This window comes from Empidonax traillii, unplaced genomic scaffold (genome assembly GCF_003031625.1).
Source record: "Empidonax traillii isolate 1590-97213 ecotype Southwest subspecies unplaced genomic scaffold, ASM303162v1 scaffold481:size658601, whole genome shotgun sequence".
In the NCBI taxonomy this organism is placed as follows: Eukaryota; Metazoa; Chordata; class Aves; order Passeriformes; family Tyrannidae; genus Empidonax; species Empidonax traillii.
Window position 1 is genome coordinate 462,457 of NW_020955674.1, and position 20,164 is coordinate 482,620.

At 36.0% G+C, this 20,164-nt stretch overlaps 1 protein-coding gene across 3 annotated transcripts in view; it reads right to left on the bottom strand.

Moving 5' to 3' along the window:
- ADK (adenosine kinase) overlaps window positions 1-20,164 on the bottom strand; it is a 274,114-nt gene that overhangs the window by 197,705 nt on the left and 56,245 nt on the right. For all 3 annotated transcript variants that reach the window (XM_027896130.1, XM_027896128.1, XM_027896129.1), the window contains exon 4: window positions 5,402-5,480. In XM_027896130.1, coding sequence (XP_027751931.1) covers window positions 5,402-5,480 — 79 coding nt within the window. The remainder of the gene's footprint in view (window positions 1-5,401; window positions 5,481-20,164) is intronic.

The window sequence follows — 20,164 nt, forward strand, 5'->3', positions numbered from 1 at the left end:
ATGAGAATTCCACAGTTCTTCCAAGGATGAACAAACAATGGAATACAGCACTCTCTAGCTGCTAAGTTAGATCCACAGCAATAGCAGAATTGCTAGAATAAAAAATAAGCTATTAAGAAATAGAGCATAAACCAAGAGCACCCATACTGAGGATGAAGAATGTGGCATTCTTCTTAAGCACTTCTAGAAAAACAAGAATGAAAATGGGCTGTATGTTGACAAGATCGTGTAGTTTAAAATCCAAGTTATAAAATTCTATCAAGTTAGACTTGAAACCCAGCACTTGTGTTAAAAAGGTAAAACTTCAAAAGACTACTTCTTGCAGTTCTAACCTCAGCATTTCAAAACGAAAATAAATGCTGATAAAAATCATGCAAATTCGGCCTGGTCAGCAGCACTTGCCCTCTCTGCACATGTAAGCCTTTTGGTTTAGATACTGCAAAGTCATGAGCCCTATTAAAAGATTCAGATTTTTTTTTCCCTTCCAAATCAATGTCCATTGTTAGACGGGCACGTTCTTAATTAAAATTACAGAGAGAACCTGAGTAGTAGAACAATACCATCTTCATGAATCTGAATTTAGTTTGTTGGCAGAACTCTAAACCAATACATTATTTATGAACTGCACGCAGTTGCATGTATTCATATTTTATAGATTTAATATAATGGATCCAATCATTTGGAGAGATTGCAAGAGCTCAGATTAAAGCAAGATGTCACATATCATATTAGATATAAAGCCAAAATTTAATGAGACAAGTAAAGGTCAGAGAAGCACACTGCAGTTTCAATTTGATACCCCTATAATTCTTGTTCTTAAGCATGCATCACAACTTCAACTTTAAACATAAAGCAAAACTAAAAGTTAGTATAAAAGCATAATTCTAATGCCAAGATCACTAAAGCAAACAGGAAAGTTTAACTTCAGTTTCTATGCCAGAAACTAAATGATTACAATTCGGTTCATTCTCTCTAATCCTCATTTTCCAAAGCATTATCAAGCAATTTTCAGTGACTGATGCCTGATTAACTGACACTTGATCCAGCAAAATTATCAACACTCGCTACTGGTGGGTTGAGAAAAAAAAAACCGAACAATTGTGTCTGATAGTAACAGAGCACCTTTAGAACTGCATTATCTGCATTTTTACTGATTATCTGGATTCCAACTGTTTTATACTGTAGGAAGGAAAGCCCTTTATTATTATTCCTCTTACCCTGTTCCCATTCTTACTTTGTCTCTACTTTTCCACACAATACTCAAGTCTTAAACAAAAAGATACTTCAATAAGACTTTTCCTTCAGGCCTTGGAAGTACTCAATCTGTTCTAGTTAGCCATCTCTTATATTCCAGATGGACAAACTTACACCCAAGAAAGATTAGAGTGGACAATGAAAGCGGGTTGATAAGGAAGAAACAAGTATGGGCCTGTGAGGAATGCAGAATCAGAGAAACATTGGGATTTTTACAGTTTTTCTCTTTCCACATTACTTATTTCCTTTCCTCTCAATTTTGTCTGTTCTCTCACATGCTTTTCTGTCTCCATGTTCTTCCCTTCTTTCTGTCATCATTTCTCTTCTAATATGAATTAGTATTTCAAGGTATACTTTGCTGTTAATTTAATCTCATTAAGGAATGGCTAAACTGTTATCTCATTTATTTTATCTTTTCCATTTTTATGGCTGTTAGTGTCATCTCTGAAATACAGCAATAACTTCCCCCCCCATTCATATCATGAGTCAAGCCAAAATAATATTGATTCCCTCTCTCTTTCCAGGATCAGTTCAAACAACTTTAATATCCCAGAAAACATGAACATAAACAACCGACCTCCTTAGCTTTAGTACTGCTCTCCAACACTTTAACATTGTTCTTGGTACTTCCTTTCACCATTTTCAGGTATTTTAAAAAAATATTATTGACTTATAAAAATGCTTTTATAACATACTTTTGAAGAGTGTGCCAGTTTTCTGCCCCTTTATAATTTATCTTTCATCCTCTCAATGCTTATCCGACGTTCTTCTGTATTTCTTTTGCAACAGAATAATTTTTCATTTGCTCCTGACTTTGCTTTTACAGAGCTTCCCCTCTAATGTATGTTTTGACCGTTCTTCCACATTTCATTATGTGGAAATACGTCTACTACACCGTACACTAGAAGCATTTCTACAAAAAAGATCCTTTCTGGCATTCCTGATATGTGCAGACCTTTCTTTTCCTAACCCTGCAGAGATATCCTGTCCATATAATGTCTGCTTTGGGCAATCAACATGGCCAACATTCAGCTTTGATCCTCACAATCTCTATCTCTACCATCATTCGCTCCTGCAACTCGCCACACACTCTCCTTCTGCTCTGCTGCAAGACAACATTGAAAAAATACCTAGATTTCCTTCAGTATCTTACCAGCCAAATTCTTCCTCCAAAGCTGCACTTCAGATCTTTCCTTTCTGTTAACATGCTAGAAAAAAATAAATAAATCTAATTCTGCTCTTCACAGCTTGACTGCAATTCTGATTAATTCTTTGCAAACTTCTAAAATCTTCATTTCCATTATAGTTGACGCTGCTTTAAATTTTAGTTCCAACCCCATGATTTAAGCTTCATTTTCTTACCAGTTTTCTTCCCAATTCAGAGATTCTTTCTATTGTCTCTTTCTGTGATTAGCATCTCAAATTTCTCACACATGATAAATACAGTATTTCTGGACTTTTTTTCCCTCCTTTTTAAAAGAAATTGGCTCATCCTTTTCAGAAACAGATAGTACTTGAGTAGATCTTGCTACCTTTGCAGATACAAAGGAAATATCCAAAATATATGGGCATATATAACAGCTTTTCTGACCCTTGAAGAAGGTAACTATTTTAAAAAAAATCAAATCAGTAACTTTTTAGTTGCTTCCTAAGTTCTTCCTATTTTTAATCCAATCAATTTATTAATTGCACTTTACCTATTACACTCCTTAATATCCTCTTCCCACTCAGAAATCAACTTTTAAAAAAGCAATTGCCAGACTTCACAGGCCATTTATTTCCAACCATTTGACTCAGACAGTTGTATTCCATTGTAGTCAGGTTTCCAAGGATGCCTTTTTTTAATGTCATTATTTCTCATCAAGTTTTAAACAACTGAAGCAAAAGTTTTTTAGGTTTTATCTCTCACTTTATAGCATGATTTTTCAAGCTTTTCCCATAACGTAACACAAGTTGAGGAATTAATAAGAGTGTTATTCTTAGGATTTCTTCCCTACGTGTCTTATTGTAGAGAATCCACATTCACTTAGAGTGTGGCTCCCTCAGCACTCAAATTATTTCTTGGTCCTTTACTTCTCAGCCACCAGTCAAGCTTGCTAAATCCAACTTTACTTTCAACAAATAAATATATATTTAAGCTGTTCATCCCTAAGATTAGTACACACTCCTTCTCTCCAATAAGCCAATGAATATTGCTATATTGCTGCAAAAATACTCTTCCAGAATTTCTAGTTTGATTTTTGGTTTACATTTCAACTACTTTTTTATATCCTCACTCTTCTTTCCTTCTGCTAAAGCTTAAAGAATAAGAGCTTCTTTCAAGATTTCCAGAACTTTTTTTCTCTCTTTCCTGTTCCTCTTTTCAAAGTCTTTTACTGATGTTATTTTATTCATGCACAACTGTTTAAGTTTCAATCTTATTTGAAACAGAAACTAGGAGATGACAAACCTTCTGGAGACAAATACAATTCCAGATGGCAACTGGAGCTGAATGAGTCTCCCAGCTCTGAGCCAAGATAAAGGAAAAGTTCGCTGACAAAACCCAACTAGCGTAAGAAAGGAGCACTGACATAGAAATCCCTACATTTCATTGATTGAAATTCTATTTCCTTGACTCTATATGGTGTACTGTGTACTTCATAGTATAACTGTTGAACAATACCTGCACTGATAGGTTATGAGACAGCGAAGAATGAGACATACTTTACTAATAAATGAGCTGATGCCACAGAGGTCACCTAAAGGAGAGATGGAAATAACATCTTGGGCTCTTCGAAAACTTTAAAATTCAGAACCTGAGTCTACCACATGCATTTGCTTCTAAAACTCCCCAGTTTAGATGCAGGAATGGTAGCAGAATTTCATGTCTCTGAACAAATAAACTAATAAACAGTTGCAGAACTCCTTCACCACTAATCAGTTGTCATGAAAGAGGCATCACCTCTACACCATCCCTACAGGTCAAGTAACAGTGATACAGAGACTGATTCCCATAACTTGAGCTCTCCTGATGAAGAGGCTCTTCCAAAGCATCAGAAGAAAACAAATTGTTAAAAGAAAAAGCTCAGAAAGCTGATTTTGTTTAAAAACATAACTGCTTCAGAATGACAATGCTATCTATATACATTATAACACATGCAACTTTTTTTAAATCACAAATATTTTCAAGACATTTGGGGTTTTAAAAAATGAAAACATTAGTAAAGAAGCAGCAACTATTTTGTAGAAAGGAGAAGTGATCATTAATATATTTTTACTTTCTATTGGTGGGGGCAACCTTTATTAAATTATAACTTTATTTCTTCCAAATGTGTATTTATTGCTATCTGGCAGTAAGTTTTAACTATACAGAGAGCCTGGAAGTTAATAAGCCAGGATCGTTACCAAAAAGGTTATAATTGTTTGTGTATTTTTATTTATAGAACTTTTACACCTCTCGCAATCTAAGAATATTCACGCAGGTATATGTTTGAAAGTATTGTGACAAAAGGTCTACTTTACTAACAGAAAAGCTAATATGCCTGAAACCAAATCCATCGTTACCATTATCCATCATACACATAGCCAGAAACATTCTTCTTGTATAAAAGGAAGTTTTACATTTTGATCTTTTATGGACAAACTTTCAAGTTCTTACAGGATAAATGTGGTTAGAGTAACAGAACAATGCAGGCTAGATGGGACCTTTGCAGGTCTCCAGTCCAACCCACAGGGTCAGCCTCAAATTTAGATCTGGTTGCCCAAAGAACTCATCCTGGTAAGTTACAAAAATGTCCAAGAACAGAGATTTAACAATTGCTCTGCTTAACCCTTCTTATTGTGACTTTTTTTCTCCTCATTGTAAGATTCCTAACTGCAGCGAGGGACCTTGTCCTTGCCTCTTATCCTTCCACCACACATCTTTGACAAAAGCCTTTCCCTCCGAGTACACTCCAGCTGTAACTCCAACCTTAGCAGAACGCGTGAGAAAAGACTGAAGAGCACAGCCTCAAACCAAATCATATAAAAAACCATAAGCATAATCTGAGCAACAGCATCACAAGTACCCACTCTGCAGCGCTCACTCAAACAGACAACAGAGAGCATCAAGTGGATTCAAACTCAACATTTGAAATTATCAGTAATTCTTTCAAAAGGAAGAACAAACCTGGGCCACTTTAACGGAATTTTGAGTAGAACCACCGGCATGATATTCTACTTTGAATTTTTTCACAAGTTCTTCAAATCTGTTAAAAAAAAAAAAAAAAAGTGGAAAAAAGTTAAACTTCGCAATTTTTTTTTCCCAGAAAAAGACATGAAGATTAGAAGTAGATGATATCACATTATTTGTAAACAAGAAATTCATATGCATCAACTGTTATACATGATGCAAGTTGGAACTGTCTATTCAGATTTTGTCCAAATTACAATACAAAGTGCGACATTAACTCAAATTCTTCACTTTAAAGTTGGAAGTGGAGTAAACAACTGAGGGGGAAAAAAAAATCTGAAGCATAAACTTGACTGCATGGAACTGTTACATTGGTAAAATACATCCTTGAGGAAAAAGATCACATAAATGAAGATATTCAGATACTTATTTCACCCCATTAAACTTCACATTTTATTTCTAGCTTCTTACATTCTATTTAAGTGAGAAGATTGAGATTTGTTGCTTAGTTCAAAATTAACTTCATCCAAACAACGTTGCTACATTTTAAGATTTCATATGAAATAGTAAATTTTGACAGGTGAAAAACTTTGATGAACAAATCTACTGGTACGTGAGAAAATCTGATAACAGAAAAGGCAAGTGTCTCCAAGGTGAGCTTTCAAATCCTTCAAGTCATACAACTATGAAAACATAGAATTCTGTGTTAACATTCAGTAGTACATTAGGTTTGAATACTAAAACAAATATTTAAACTTTTAACAGAAATATCTACCCTCATATTTCAGATCAAACTTTGTGGTTAAGATGCAGTGTCTGTACAAGACTCTTCATTGTCTAGGATATCTGTTCCACCTCTGATCACAGTACACCAGAGCTTAAGAACCAGACTTCTCCCTGATCACAGGCTACAGAAAATGGAAGTGTCACAGAAAAGGGAACTGGAATGAGGGAGCTGTGAAGGCTGCAGGGAGGCTGTGCACAAATACAGCATCATGCCTTTAAATTCCAAGCACACTTCAAAACGAGTGGATTAAACAGCAGGATTAACAACCTCAGAAGACATTAGGCTTTAAAGGAAATACTCCTGCAGGCAAGTCAAAATGTTTACTGTAAAATTTTTGCAGATTTGAGGTTCAAAACGACCTCAAGGTCAACCTTAATTAACAGCATAGCTTAATGCCTATTTACTTCATCTGTTTACCTTCAACAAATTAAGCCTGTCCAGTTAGATGTATTCCAACATATTTTACTGTATTTACTTTGACCATCTTTTAAAAGAGAGACACATCTTTATTTCAGACACAGTGGAAAACGAATGTTATCTGCCAACCCTACCCTCCTCTCCCTCTCACAACCCCAATCTCCTTTCAGCACATGAACAACAGTTGGGGACAGATTTGTCAAAGAATGACTTGTTTGTTTAAAAGGCGGGGGTTTTCTCCAAAACCATGTTTCTAATAAGAGGATTTTTATTTCTACAGTGCTTTCCATTTAAAGTGGTTGAATAATGAGCTACTCACCCTAGCAAACTACCAATGGGCAGACAATTAGAAAGAACCGAGAACTAAATTACTACACAAGCTTTTCACAGTTATTCCTACTATTAATTATCCATCAATTCTACGCCAAGCAATTGAAACCTCGAATGGTAGCAAGTAGCTGAATGTGGGGAAAAAAATAAAAACGAACAAGTCTCCTAACAATTGTTTCTCAAGCAAAGACAAACTATCACGAACCAACTGAGTATTTTGGCAATATTTCTTCTTTAATTTATTAGACATTTTACCTTTTCACTCAATTTGTGTGCGTACTGGGCCGATCACACAGTTATTTTTGTATTCTTGTATATTTACAGGCTAAAGTTTCCATGTCCATGTTATTTAATGGGATGTTAAACCTTATAAATCCAGTATATACAGCAGTTGATCACCTACATCAGCAGTTCTAAGTCTAGATGAGTATGAACTTAAATACTTGTAGTTCAAATGAAGAACAAAATAGGTGGTATCTGAATTTGGGGGAAAAAAGAAACATCGGGAACAGCCATAAAATACTGTATGAGGATTTCAAGGTGAAAGTTATGTAATCTAAGAAATAATCTGAACAAATTATTTTACAATTTTTAACAGAATGAGACAAACAATGGTGACTCTCTTCCATTATCTCAGACTGAACATTAAAAGACCTAACTCCTTTTTTTTGAATTAAGATGGTGCATTCAACATCTCTAACCATCTGTTATATAAAACAGAATGAGTTCATACAGCTGCAAGAAAAGTACATTTTGCTGGTCATTTTCCGTGACACATCACAAAGACAATATAAATTGTGATGTTTTAATCCACAAGACCCTGGTAACTAAGCTGTATCAAGAATGACCTCAAAATTCGGAGTGCTGATAGTTTTTTATCTTAAGATGAACAGTTAGATGGACATTTTTCACAGTGTCAGCAGATGGCACAGGCAGCGTGGGAACACAGACTTTGTCACTGTCTGCTGTATGCCTGACCTGCAAAGAGAAGACTGTCATTCCAGCATGCTTCAGAAACATGGTGTTTGCTTTTATAAAACCCTCCACTTCAAGGAAGGAAGTTCAACTTCCAAGGCCCAGGAATGCTGAACAGAGCTACTGTGTGTGCTTCAGGACTAAGCTGTTATCACACTTAGGATAATTCAAGAAAATTAGAACCTTATGAGCCAAGGCTGAATATTATTTGTGTTTCACGTTCTGCAGTTGTTGCTCTGAGTATTTCTTTAGGCTGTGCTATATCTGAGAGCCGTGACCCTTTTCCTGACCTAGCAACATACCATTACCTTAAATAACAGAATAGAATAAATCCCACAATTGGTGCCATATAAAGGGGGCCCTACTTTTTGTACCATGACTTTGTCCAGCACATTAAAGCATATTTTAACAAAAACAAGTTTGCATTTGCAGCAGCATATGTTTTGAGCTGTGATACTGCTGATCAATTCTAGCAGTGACCAAAGAGGACATGGTAATGTTTTGCTCAGTTACACTAAAGGCAATAGCACTTCTGTCAGATTTTTTTTTCTCCCTGCTTTAAAAAAGCATATACTCCTAATTGAACTTGATACTGAAAGGTGAGCCTTTTCAGTAGCCTCATATTCAACAGAATTAATGGCTATTAAAAAAAAGAAGTATAAGGTGGAAGTCAAAGAAGCTATTATACAAAGGAATACAAACAAGAATGAGAACATAATCTTTCAGCCTTTTTTTTTTTCTTTTTTAAACAAAATACAGCTCCTTCCATTACAGGAGGTGGAATCTTATTTGTAGAAGGCACAGACTCTTCTTACATATGCCATACCATCACCTCAAACTGGAGACAGCTACTAGAATTTCCCCCCCGTAAATACCACTGGTGACAATTTCACAACCCTGTTTGTCTCTCAACTCTGTCTTTCTCTCAGACCATTCATAACCTGAGCATCACTATCCATCTTCTCTTTGTGCTCTTACAAACCTATGTTTAAACCTTACACTATTCCTTCTCATAGCAGCTCTTAAAAAGCATGATTTACTGTAGTGCACAGAATAATGCACTCTTTGTAATATCTAATCCCCTCAGACACCTGCAAAGATCATCTGTGCAGGCTACACCTCTGACCAGCTCATGCCTCTCTCCACAGCTCTCTTCTAAGTCACTGCAAGCAGAAGTCTCCTCTCTGTGTTTTCAAGGCCCTGCAAAGTGCTCTGCACTGAACATACCATCCTTCATTCGGTACATTCAGATTTACAACAGCCTCTGGGCACAAAGCTGTCAACAAAAATAGCTTTTCCTTCACTAACCCATGATATCATCCACTGTCCAGTTACTAGAATTTTCTATGACTATTAGCAAATCTACTTTAAATCTTCCTGCAAACTATCTTTCACCGTAATGTCAAGAAAAGTCATCAGCAAGGCAGTGTGATTTCCCGAGGCTATTCTCCAGCCTAATAGCTGGCAATCCTCTCCTGGATCAATACCCATCTCCTGTAACTTGCTTTATACACAAAATCTGAGGCTTTTTGGAGCTGGGACTATCTTCTTGTTACACAGCAACAGATACACTCATGTTTGGCTCACCATGGTTTCAAAGTCAAACTGACAAGAAAAATAAGCACATAAAACATTCCCTACAACTGAAAGCAGACAACATAAGGCAATGAAGCTACAGTAAGGAAAATTAAAGTAATTCAAGTAATGCTGTTAAATTTTATGACACAATTTCTATTAAACTACAAAGAAACTCCTTTTGAAGAGTTAAATGGCCACCGAATACCAACATTTAACTGTCTTATATAAAGAGTGTACCAGAAAAAAACATTCCTGATACATATGTCAGAAGCTACTTATCTGCAAGAAGTAGAGGAAAGTAATCTCTTGTTTTTCAGCAGGGTGTGTTGCCCTGGATATCTTTTGATATATCTGCTTATTACCTAAGATGTACTCAATAGCATACATCAGCAGGGAGCTACGCTTAAAAAAAAAATCAGCTGCCAAAAACAGCTAGAGAGGAGAGAAAAATAATTTTTGCCTTTTTTCCTTTTGTATGCCAGATAATGACAGCCTGAATGTAAGAAAAAAATCAGGTTATTTCGTATAACAATAATAAAATATTTTCAGTGGATTGTATTTTGTTCGGTGTTACAAAAAACCTACAAAACCACCAAGATGGAAACCTCTTAAATAATCAATAAAAGGTTGCAAGTTGCACATTAAGTCTGTAACTTCTTTTCTCTGGAGGTAAGATGGGGCTGGGGATGCAGCCATTGTTGATGCCTCTAGAGAGGAAGGTAGACTACAATTTGGTATGTTTTCAAGCTATGGGATGAATTTTAATTAGATTTTAATTAAAAATCATTATTAATAGTGATTCTGACACCTTTCGCAGGTAATTTATTTTTACGGGCAAGAAGCAGTCATATTAAGACATGGCAATACCTTTAAATGTTCTGTGAGGAAAATATAAATAGCTGTGAGGAGAACCAGACTAATACACTGACAGACGTTTGATCCTTTTAATTGCATTTTTAAAAATCTACTTAAATCTTCTAATTAAGTAACCTGTGTCAGAATGTCTATGAAATCACTCCATAAATTAAAGAAAAAAGCATTTAAGAGAATGAGCATCATATTATACAAACTGTTTTAATACTACTGAAAACTCAGTAAAACTACAAAACCAACACCAAGTATTTCAATTTTTAAGGAAACCCTCATGGAATAAACCAACACGAACAACTAAACAACGCCAAACCTGCATCCTGATTGTTTTGCAGGGCATGGCAGAAGTAGTTATGCATACATCTGGACAAGCCTGTCATCTGTCACATTCTCAGTTTCCTCACAGCCTGGGCCAATGCCAGAACGATGCAGGCAGCCACACCGCCAGGCAGATGGGGCACATGTTGTTGAAAGACAACCTTTCCTGGTCAGTGTTAGCAGGCAAGCTGAAGCCCTCATGATTTCATCCCAAGTAAAATCTAATTTCCATTTAAGGAACAGGTCTAGTCTCGAGATTCAACCATGATAATTAAATCACAGGGTATTGCTTTTAAACACAAGAAGAAGGGAGAATATTTTAGGACAAATACTGTGGGTGAAAAGAAAAGCAATTCATACTTTTGAACTTCAAAGAGTGTAGCTAATTTCTCTATCTAAATTGTACAACTCAGTATTCAAAGCTCAAACTCCAGAAAGGATAGTTACATATAGGAACAGTGTCACCCCTACTCTTTGAGATATAACAAATTAAGATTGAAATACAGATATAATTGGTTGTTCTTACTTAAAATTGGACCTGAAAGAGCAAAATCCCCTTTTGAAATGAGGTACATTCACAGAGGTACATGAGAAAACTTTATAACAGCTGCTTGGCTATGACTGACTTTATGCAGAGCTAGTTCTTCTTATTAGTTTGGCACAGAATTAAAGAGCCTGGGAATGGGTAGGGGAGTAAAGGGGAAGAATGAAACATGCTAAAAAGGAAGTATTGGAGACAGGTTAGCACCACAGACATATAACACAACAGAAAGCTAAATGTGTTAGGAATATGACTGCTAAAATTGAATAGAGCATATGATCATATTTTTCTCCTTTATTTACCGAAGCTCATAGAACAGTGACTCTTCATGGAAGCATTTACTGCTGCAAACTAGAATTTCGCATAAAGTATTTTCCTAATCACCTCATCCAAACAAACACCAAATGAAAAAAGCCAGTAATTCCAAACAGGTTAGGATTATGAGTACCAAATGTCAGTATATGAAAGAAGAAAAAAAAAAAAATGCATAGGCAAATTGCAAGATTCATAGCTTTGAAATATTTTACCACAAATGTTAGTGAGGTTGAAAAAAAATGCACTTAAATGTCAGTTTGATAAAAGCCAAAAGAACATTTTCCACATGTGTTTGCATTTAGGCATATTGAAACAAGATGGGAAAAGTAACAGTCATTCAAATGTAAGGTTAAAACATCAGCTCTTAAGGATCATGATTTAAAGAAATTTCTCAAAGTCTTTTTTTCTTTTTTTTTCAGCAGAGTCAGGCAAATTTATGCAAGTATTCTTGCAAAGTACTCCCCCTCACCCCGTTATTCCAGATTATCTGGATATCTTCCTCTACATTATCTTGAAAATATATACGATTACACTCACAAGTATCAGCCACTACAAGGCAAGTTATTCTGTTGATATTCTGATATGCTGTAGGAAAATAAAAAACAAACAGCAACCTCCCCCCCTCCCCAAACACCCTATACCATCAGATTACTGAAAGATCACATTTATGATTCTGTCACTAAGCACAAATGCATACACACAGTATATATACATAGAGCACCCTCTCAAACCTTAAAATTTGTGTATTATGTATAATTACTATAGCACCCCTCTGTCTATTACATTTCTAATCAAAATATTTTCAAAACTTTCACACGAGGATGGGTAATCAGGAATGCTACTATAGAATTTGTGTCGGCTCAGTAATTCACTACAACTTCATGCTTTCCTCCCACTGTCTTTTTGAAAGAAGATCTTCCAAAACATCAACCAAGACTCAAATATTTTGCAGATACATCTAGGGATTGCCACCATCATCATTGCTGCAAAACACCAAAGCCAGAAAGAGCTCTCTGCTCTTATGCATAACTAACAAGGAGCAAAAGTCATTGCAGGCAGGGAAAAGTATGTAGCATTTACCTTCTTCATCCTTGGATGTGCCAAAGTATGCTCTGGAGCACTAATGAACAAGGTCATTTCCTTTGTTATTTCTCAGCAGTATTACAACAACGTTTACCCTTGCTCCTGACTTTCCCAGTATAGATCTGGCAGCTTGTGTATGGGAATACTACTTCAAAAAACCTGTGTCGTTTTCCATTTGCTTCTCATAAGTAGCATGGGAAGAATACGTGCTTTTAGAGACCTACCAGTCAATTTTTCAAGTGCAAATTTCATTGCTAACTAACCAATGAAAGGGCAAGTTGTTTATCATATTACAAAGTAGTGAACTTCCTAATCCTTCTAACATCAGTGTCTTTGTTCTACAATAACTGCAGGAATAAAAGTAACACTGATTTTGAAAAAAAAAAAAAAAGACTAGATTTACAAAATTAAAAGCAAATTAGAGATCATAATCCTAATTATGCAACAAATATAAGAGACTGCAATAGGTGCTTCCCACTTGGCACAGTAGAGACCAGGTGTTAACTGTCAATAAACCTTTAGTGAATGCTAATTGAAAATGCTGTTTCACAAGCATCAACTTATTCCAGCTCACATCAAAGTGAAAATTTGTCCCACTTAATAGAGTATTTGCCAAGAATATTTTAATATTAAGAGAATTCAGTCATCAGGAGATCTTAGGCCTTATTTTGCTACAACTGAGATTATCTAAAGCTGTAGTACAAGCCATAATAAACTGCTTGTAAAGAGCTGACCAAAAAAACAACCACCCAAAACCCCCACAAACAAACAAAGCAAAACAACAAACAAAAAAAATCCATACGTACACTCACACCTGGCAGACAGACATGTTTTACTATAGTAATTTTACAATTTGTATTTTTTTCTGTAAATACATTCAAACAGGAAAAAAGATGTTAGGTGCAAAGTTTGGGTTCCAATTCAGAGTCAATAAAATATTAGGGAGTTTTGCACAGCTGTTCCTAAACCAAATTATAAGCTAGTGGTGCCAATACATCATTCAGATCAAGAAGTGCTTAATCTAAGTAATATTTTCTATTAACACGAAGTCCAAAAGAATAGTGACAGTTGTTAACCACAACCTAAACCAGTTTTTGTTCTTTATGGTAAGTGGTTTGTGTCAATGCAACTACACTGCTAAAATATGTTTTTCTTCACCCCTTGTGCTACTGTAAATTTTTCTTCACCCCTTGTGCTACTGTAAATTTTTTTAAATTAGTAGCCACTTGGCACATTTAAACCAAGAAAACATTAAAATAGACCAGGAGATACAAGTAGACCAAGAAGATGGTTTACATCTAAACTCCTGCTAACATACAGTGAACCACAATAATTTCCTCATGAAATAATGATTGCAGAAAACACTGCTTTAAGCACAAACATCACTAAACACCAAGAGATATTTTTGTTTTAGTTCTCTTTAACCTCCCTATTTCTCAGTACAGCTCTGTCTTCAGTATATATTGACAGTCATCAGATAGTGGGTAATAACATGATTTTCTCACGTAGCTAAAAACACAGGCAACATTTATTAGTACAAGCTCACATGCTTCCTCCCAAGTATAGTTCCCTTTTGTAAGTTTTTGTTAAGCACCTAATCATGTGTCCACATTTTTATTTTCATTAGATGGCAATGGAAACTACCAAAGGAATTAGCTGTTTATCAACATCTTCAGGAACTTGGGGGTGGTAGTGGTTGTGGAAAATTAGGAAAGAAGGAACCAGAACTGTCCAGAAGGGATAATGTAGAAACACATCACTTTCACTTTTGGAAAAGACAAAAATCTGGCTCTCCTTCCAGCAGGAGAACTTACACTGGTGGGATGATATCCAAAGACTGGATACATAGAATAGGCTGCTTGGTGAGAAAATGCACAAACTGTCTACTAGGGAAACAACTACAGGACAATCTACAGAGCCAATGTAGTGAACTCACACTAGCCATAGGCAAACTGAATCAGGATTTGGAAGAAGTCTGACTACAGCAGCCTGATGTTTAGGGAAAGTTCGTTCTTTCTGCTAAAATACAGGCTACGTTTTCCCACGCAAACTTCCATGCTGTTGCAGTTAAACTGACCCTGATATTTACACCCGCTTATTCAGAGGTTTGTCAACTGTTTTGACCACAACACTGCTGTACACAAGGTAGATATATGCCAAATTTCTAAAAAGTAAAATAATTTATCTTGACTTACACAATCTAAGCCTTGTGGGCTATGTAGGAGCAGCAACACACTGGTAGTATCAGAATCATTAAACTTCATTGGTTTAAAGCATTTTGTACAGTGACCCCAGTAATATGAGAAGATGCATTAAAACAGCAGAGACTGAAGGGTCAACAGGTAATAATAATAACAATGCAAAAATATTTATCTCCATGAGTTAAGAGAAAGTGTTCTCTTTTATTTCAGTATTTCATTGATCATTCAAAAGAGCAAACCCAAACAGCTAAATAATCAACAGAGAGTAAAAATTATTACCTCTACAGGAAACACCCTTTTGCCAGCAAAACATAAAAGAACTCTTCAGACTTGCAATATGCTGTACAAGAGGAAGAGGTGTAAACAAAATAAGGTAACTATATAGATGGTAAGTGGTATTAGAATTACCAAAGGTGACAAAAAGACTTGGCACTCATGCTATTCTTCAAATAATTTCCCTTATAGAATCGGGTTTGGGAGTAATTTTTTTCCCATCTTTCAACAGTTTACCCTAAATATTTGCTTTTTTAAAAAATAAATGAATCATTTGCACTACCAAAGTCTGGAATTTCAGTAATACAAAAATGAAGCAACCAGGTAACTTTGATTAATTACTCTTACATGAAGTTTTTTACTTGAGTGGTGATATTTTCATCTCCAAAACAAAGCCTCTGCGCTATATCAGCACAGAACCTTCAAATCTTGAGGGAAGAAGTCAAAGGAGAGACTATGAATTGCACACAGAAAAAAACCCCATTCAATATAGTTTCCAGTAGAGACCAAAGCAAAGATGCTGGTTAATCCTTAAAACTAATACACAGTGTTGGTGAATTTGGGGTTCTCTCAAGGATAAGAGCTTTATATAGGGCTCTTCTACTTAGGAATCTTTTCAGGAGACTCCTCTAGAACTAGTAACGTTTAAATTTTAAAAAGTGTATGATGTTCTGAATTAGGAAGCAACTATATACTTCTCTCTAAAAGGTGACTGTCTTCAATTAACCTTCTTTCTCAAAAATGTTTCACTATTATACCATTACCTGGCTCCTCGTAAGTCTTCCAGGTTTTGAGATTTTCATATACATGATAATACAATAATAATACTAGTGAGTGCATGCTTATTCTTGCAGGGAGATTAGTCTCCATTTCAACACATTTTCTAGCTGAAGTTTTAGTTACTTGACAGAATATCTCCTGCAGAGATTAGCCTATTATTATTTGCTACAGACCCTCTCTGAAAGCAAGAAGCCCATTTTCTCCAGATGACTCATTAACAAGCACGACAGAATGAAGTGTTCCAGCCTGAAATGCCAACAGCTAAAAATAACTCATCCCACAGCCTATGTCAATTCAGTCCATCTCTTCACTCCATAGGAACAATCTCAGAGGGTCACCTTTTGGGGGGAAAAATTAGCATATGGAATGAATTAGGGGATGGAGGGGGAGGCACCAACTAAACAAAACAAAGGGAAAAAATCACAAGGTACAGAAAAGCTGCAAGGGGATAGTACTGCATAAATCATTTCAAAAATCAATCTTCCAAGCAGCACTAAAAAGGCTAATTCCACAGCAGAACTATACATGGTTTGAAAGGAAAAATACAAGCATTTGACACAGATATGACAACATTAGGTTTTCCTCTGAAAAACTGGTCATTTTGACTTTGCCTGTGTACACCCTGCCAACACTAACAAGACAGGTTTAGTGACACTCTGTATTACCCTTCACGCTGTTATTAAAAAGCTTATGGTCAGCTGTTAGGTTGCACAGAATCCCACCAGCACTTTTGCTGAACAGTATTTCTGAAAAACCAGCATTTTGTCACATGAGAAGTGCATTGAAGAATTCATCTCTGTTCCTAAGAAGACTGGAATGAAGGAGGAAGAAACTTGCCTTCTTACCCTTAGGCCTGCAAGAAAATGCAGTAGTTTTTATGAAGTATAGAAATGCATTACAGGCCATGAAATTGTAGAATATGTTAGAAGGAAACTTTAAAGGTCAGCTAGTCTGCCTCCCCCACCCCACCCCGCAATAAGTAGGGACACCTTTAACTAGATCAGATTGGTCAGAGCCCTGTCCCATCTGACCTTAAATATTTTGAGGGATGGAGCTCTCCTCTTGATCTGCTCCAGCAGATCCGTATCTTCCCCAGAGCTGGATGCCACACTTCAGGTGAGGGTCTCACAAGGGCAGGGCAGAGCAGAGGGGGAGAATTCCCTGCCTCGACCTGCTGGCAACGTTGCTTTAGATGCAGCTCAGGATGCTGTCGGCCTTCTGGGCTGTGGGTACGCCATCACTGCCTCACGTTCAGCTTTCTGTCTATCAGTGCCCCCAAGTCCTTGTCGGCAGGGCTGCTCTCAATCCCTCCATCCCCCAGCCTGTACTGACGCCAGGGGTTGCCCTGACTCAGGTGCAGCATCTTGCTTGCACTTGGCCTTGTTGTACCTCATGAGGTTCACATGGGCCCACTTCATGGCACAGGAAATCCCATGTGGGAACTCAGCTGCCACAGAGCAGGGAAGGTTAATTTCTATGTCTGGAAAGCTGCTGGAACAAAGCACCTGTTCATAAGTACCTGTCTCACAGTGACCACTAATTTGGTAATAGCATTTTCTTTACAAATCAATTCTTAAGAAAAGACTGAAAAAAATTATTTTAATCAAGAAAAGAAATGTCTAGAAACAATATGGACAGTTGAACAATGACACTTCAGCACAAATACTCAGTAATGCTTGCTATATTTCTCAGTCCTTCCCTCCAGTCTCAAGTACTAGTAATTAAGCCTTTGAACTGACTGGATGTGACCATAATTATGTTCTTACATAATACCAAGCAGAGGAACATGAGCCATTTTCATCTGTTTTTAAGCAGCCTTGGTCACCATTATAAACTGCTTTATTATTGAGAATGGTTGGGTGGAATATTACACCGATGTTTGTGTGGTGAACTGCTTGCAGTAAAACATTTGGCCCTTATGCCCAAGGCTGGCCAGTGTTTTTCTTTTTCACATTACAGCAATAGTACTCAAATCAAACCCTCTTCCAATGTACTCTCTGAAGTACATGTAGCCTTATGAGGTGATCCACAGAAAGCACTGTTGAGTAGAGAGATTAAAGACAGTGTCACTACCTGACCGAAGATGGTGGCTGACTCCTCTGTTAACCCTCAATATGCCTCTCTGTTCACAGGCAAAGTCTATCTTTTTCTAGCAGAAGCTCCTGACTTAGTCATGCCACAGGAAGAACGTCTCAAATTGTGCCAAACTATTTCCCTCTCCAACTTTTATGCATTAATACTACTGTAAAAATAGTAAAAGTATAAAAGCCTCCCTCCAAATGCTTTCTGACATTAGAGAATACAACACAGGAGGTTGTAAACAAACATACTCATTCCTAACTCTCTCTACGTAAGAATGACTAGCAGTAGTGAGAATAATAAACTTTACATATGAAACATGCCTGAAAGTTTTCTGTAACGGAGCTGTTATTTGTATCAAGACTATATACAAAATCAGTAGGAATGGAAATGCATCTTATCAAAGAACAAGTTGAACTGATGCAACTTGCAACATTTTCTCACTTTGAATGCCATGTAATTCTTGGAGTACAAGACTTCAACCAAGGTGAATTAAGACCAACAATTAAACCAGTTGTATATATTTTATTTAAATCCTTGAAGACCTAGCCTTTTAAAAATATATTCGAAACAGGTTATTATAAAAGTCACAGTCAAATAATGAATTCAAAATCAGTTTTCAGTTTTAATAAGTAGTTTGATATCACAGTGAACTCTAATTTGTTTGCTTGAACAGGGTCTTTTCCTAGTGAGTAGGAACAAAGCAGCTTTGAATCACAAACAATGCCCTGCAGTCAGTAAAACTCATGAGGTATTAATTTACAGTTTCATCTGTGATCAGTTAAACTGTATGTGAAATCTTAAACATCTTTTAAAAAAACACCACAAATAGCTCAATAAGATATTTTTTCAACAGTGCTTTAACAAAAACCATACATTATTAACTACTATTGTTAAAACAGAGCCAAATGCAAGTTGTGTTTAAAGCTTACATTCTAGTAACTAAACAATATGGGAAGATGTTATCCTTCAATAATATCTAAGAAGTTGATATAGAAGTAACAAATATGGTCTTCAAAAATAGTTTTACTCTGATTTTTAACTCATACAAGAATAATAATAAAACAAAACCTAATATTAAAATCTAAAAAACCTCAACTATCAGGAAAAATGTATGTGTATGTTCATATATATAAACCACATTGTATGTACATGTGGCTATATACAAAATGCATTGGATATAGTGTAATAACTACAATTTTTCTACAGTTTATATATCTATCTCTATATAACAACAGAGCAGTTTAACTGTCTAGAATCAGAGCACTGTCAGCTTGCAGTCCCTCTTCTCTTCCTTGGCTTACAAGTGCCCACATTGTGGCTTTGTGTCATACTCAAGGCACAACTATACTTGTAGAACTTGCTTTTGAGGGAAACAGTGTAGCACTGACATAAAATTGTGGTCAGTTGTGAATACTAGGAACATCTGGAACATTTATACTCCTCTTAAAACACAATTGCATTGCAAATATGTATTTATTTCTAAAAAGTAACTTTTCATAACAGTTGAAGTAACTTTTCATAACTGTTGAGGACTGTCCATTTTAAAAAACTGAAATATTTTTATTAATAGGATCTCATTCATTATAGAGGGATATTTTAATGTTAAGCTTTAAATAGAAGTCCACTATGAATAATGTACAGGAATATAAAATACTTGAAAACACAGGGAACCTTTTGCAAGTCACAACTTTAAAGTAGTTAACATTCTTCCCATGTTTAGAAAAACTTGTTTTGAAAATATAAGACTTTATTCCATCAGTCACAAAAGCAATTCATAACCCCTGTGAAAAGTTTTACTTCCCTACAGAACTAGGCACGTAAGTACATACACTTTTTTACTGCCTAGAGATGGATGGTATGTTATCTAAGTTACTATAGATCAGGACTTAACTACTGCCTTTATATCACACAAATCTGAACTCCTACTGTGGAAATGACACATCCCTTGCTACTTTTCCATGACTTTGCAATGAGACCTACTGGAATGCTCTACAGAAAACTGTCATGCACAGTGGCACGTACCTGAGCACATCAGTAAGGTATCACGAGTACACGGTTTTTAAAAAACTGAACTCCTGAAATAACTAGTTATTTATTGTGGACATAATTTACCATCGTAAACTATTACCATCTCGTTAATAAAAAAAATACTAAATATTACCAAAAATTGCTGGAGTTTCAAATTATAACACGACGGAAAATGTGTACCC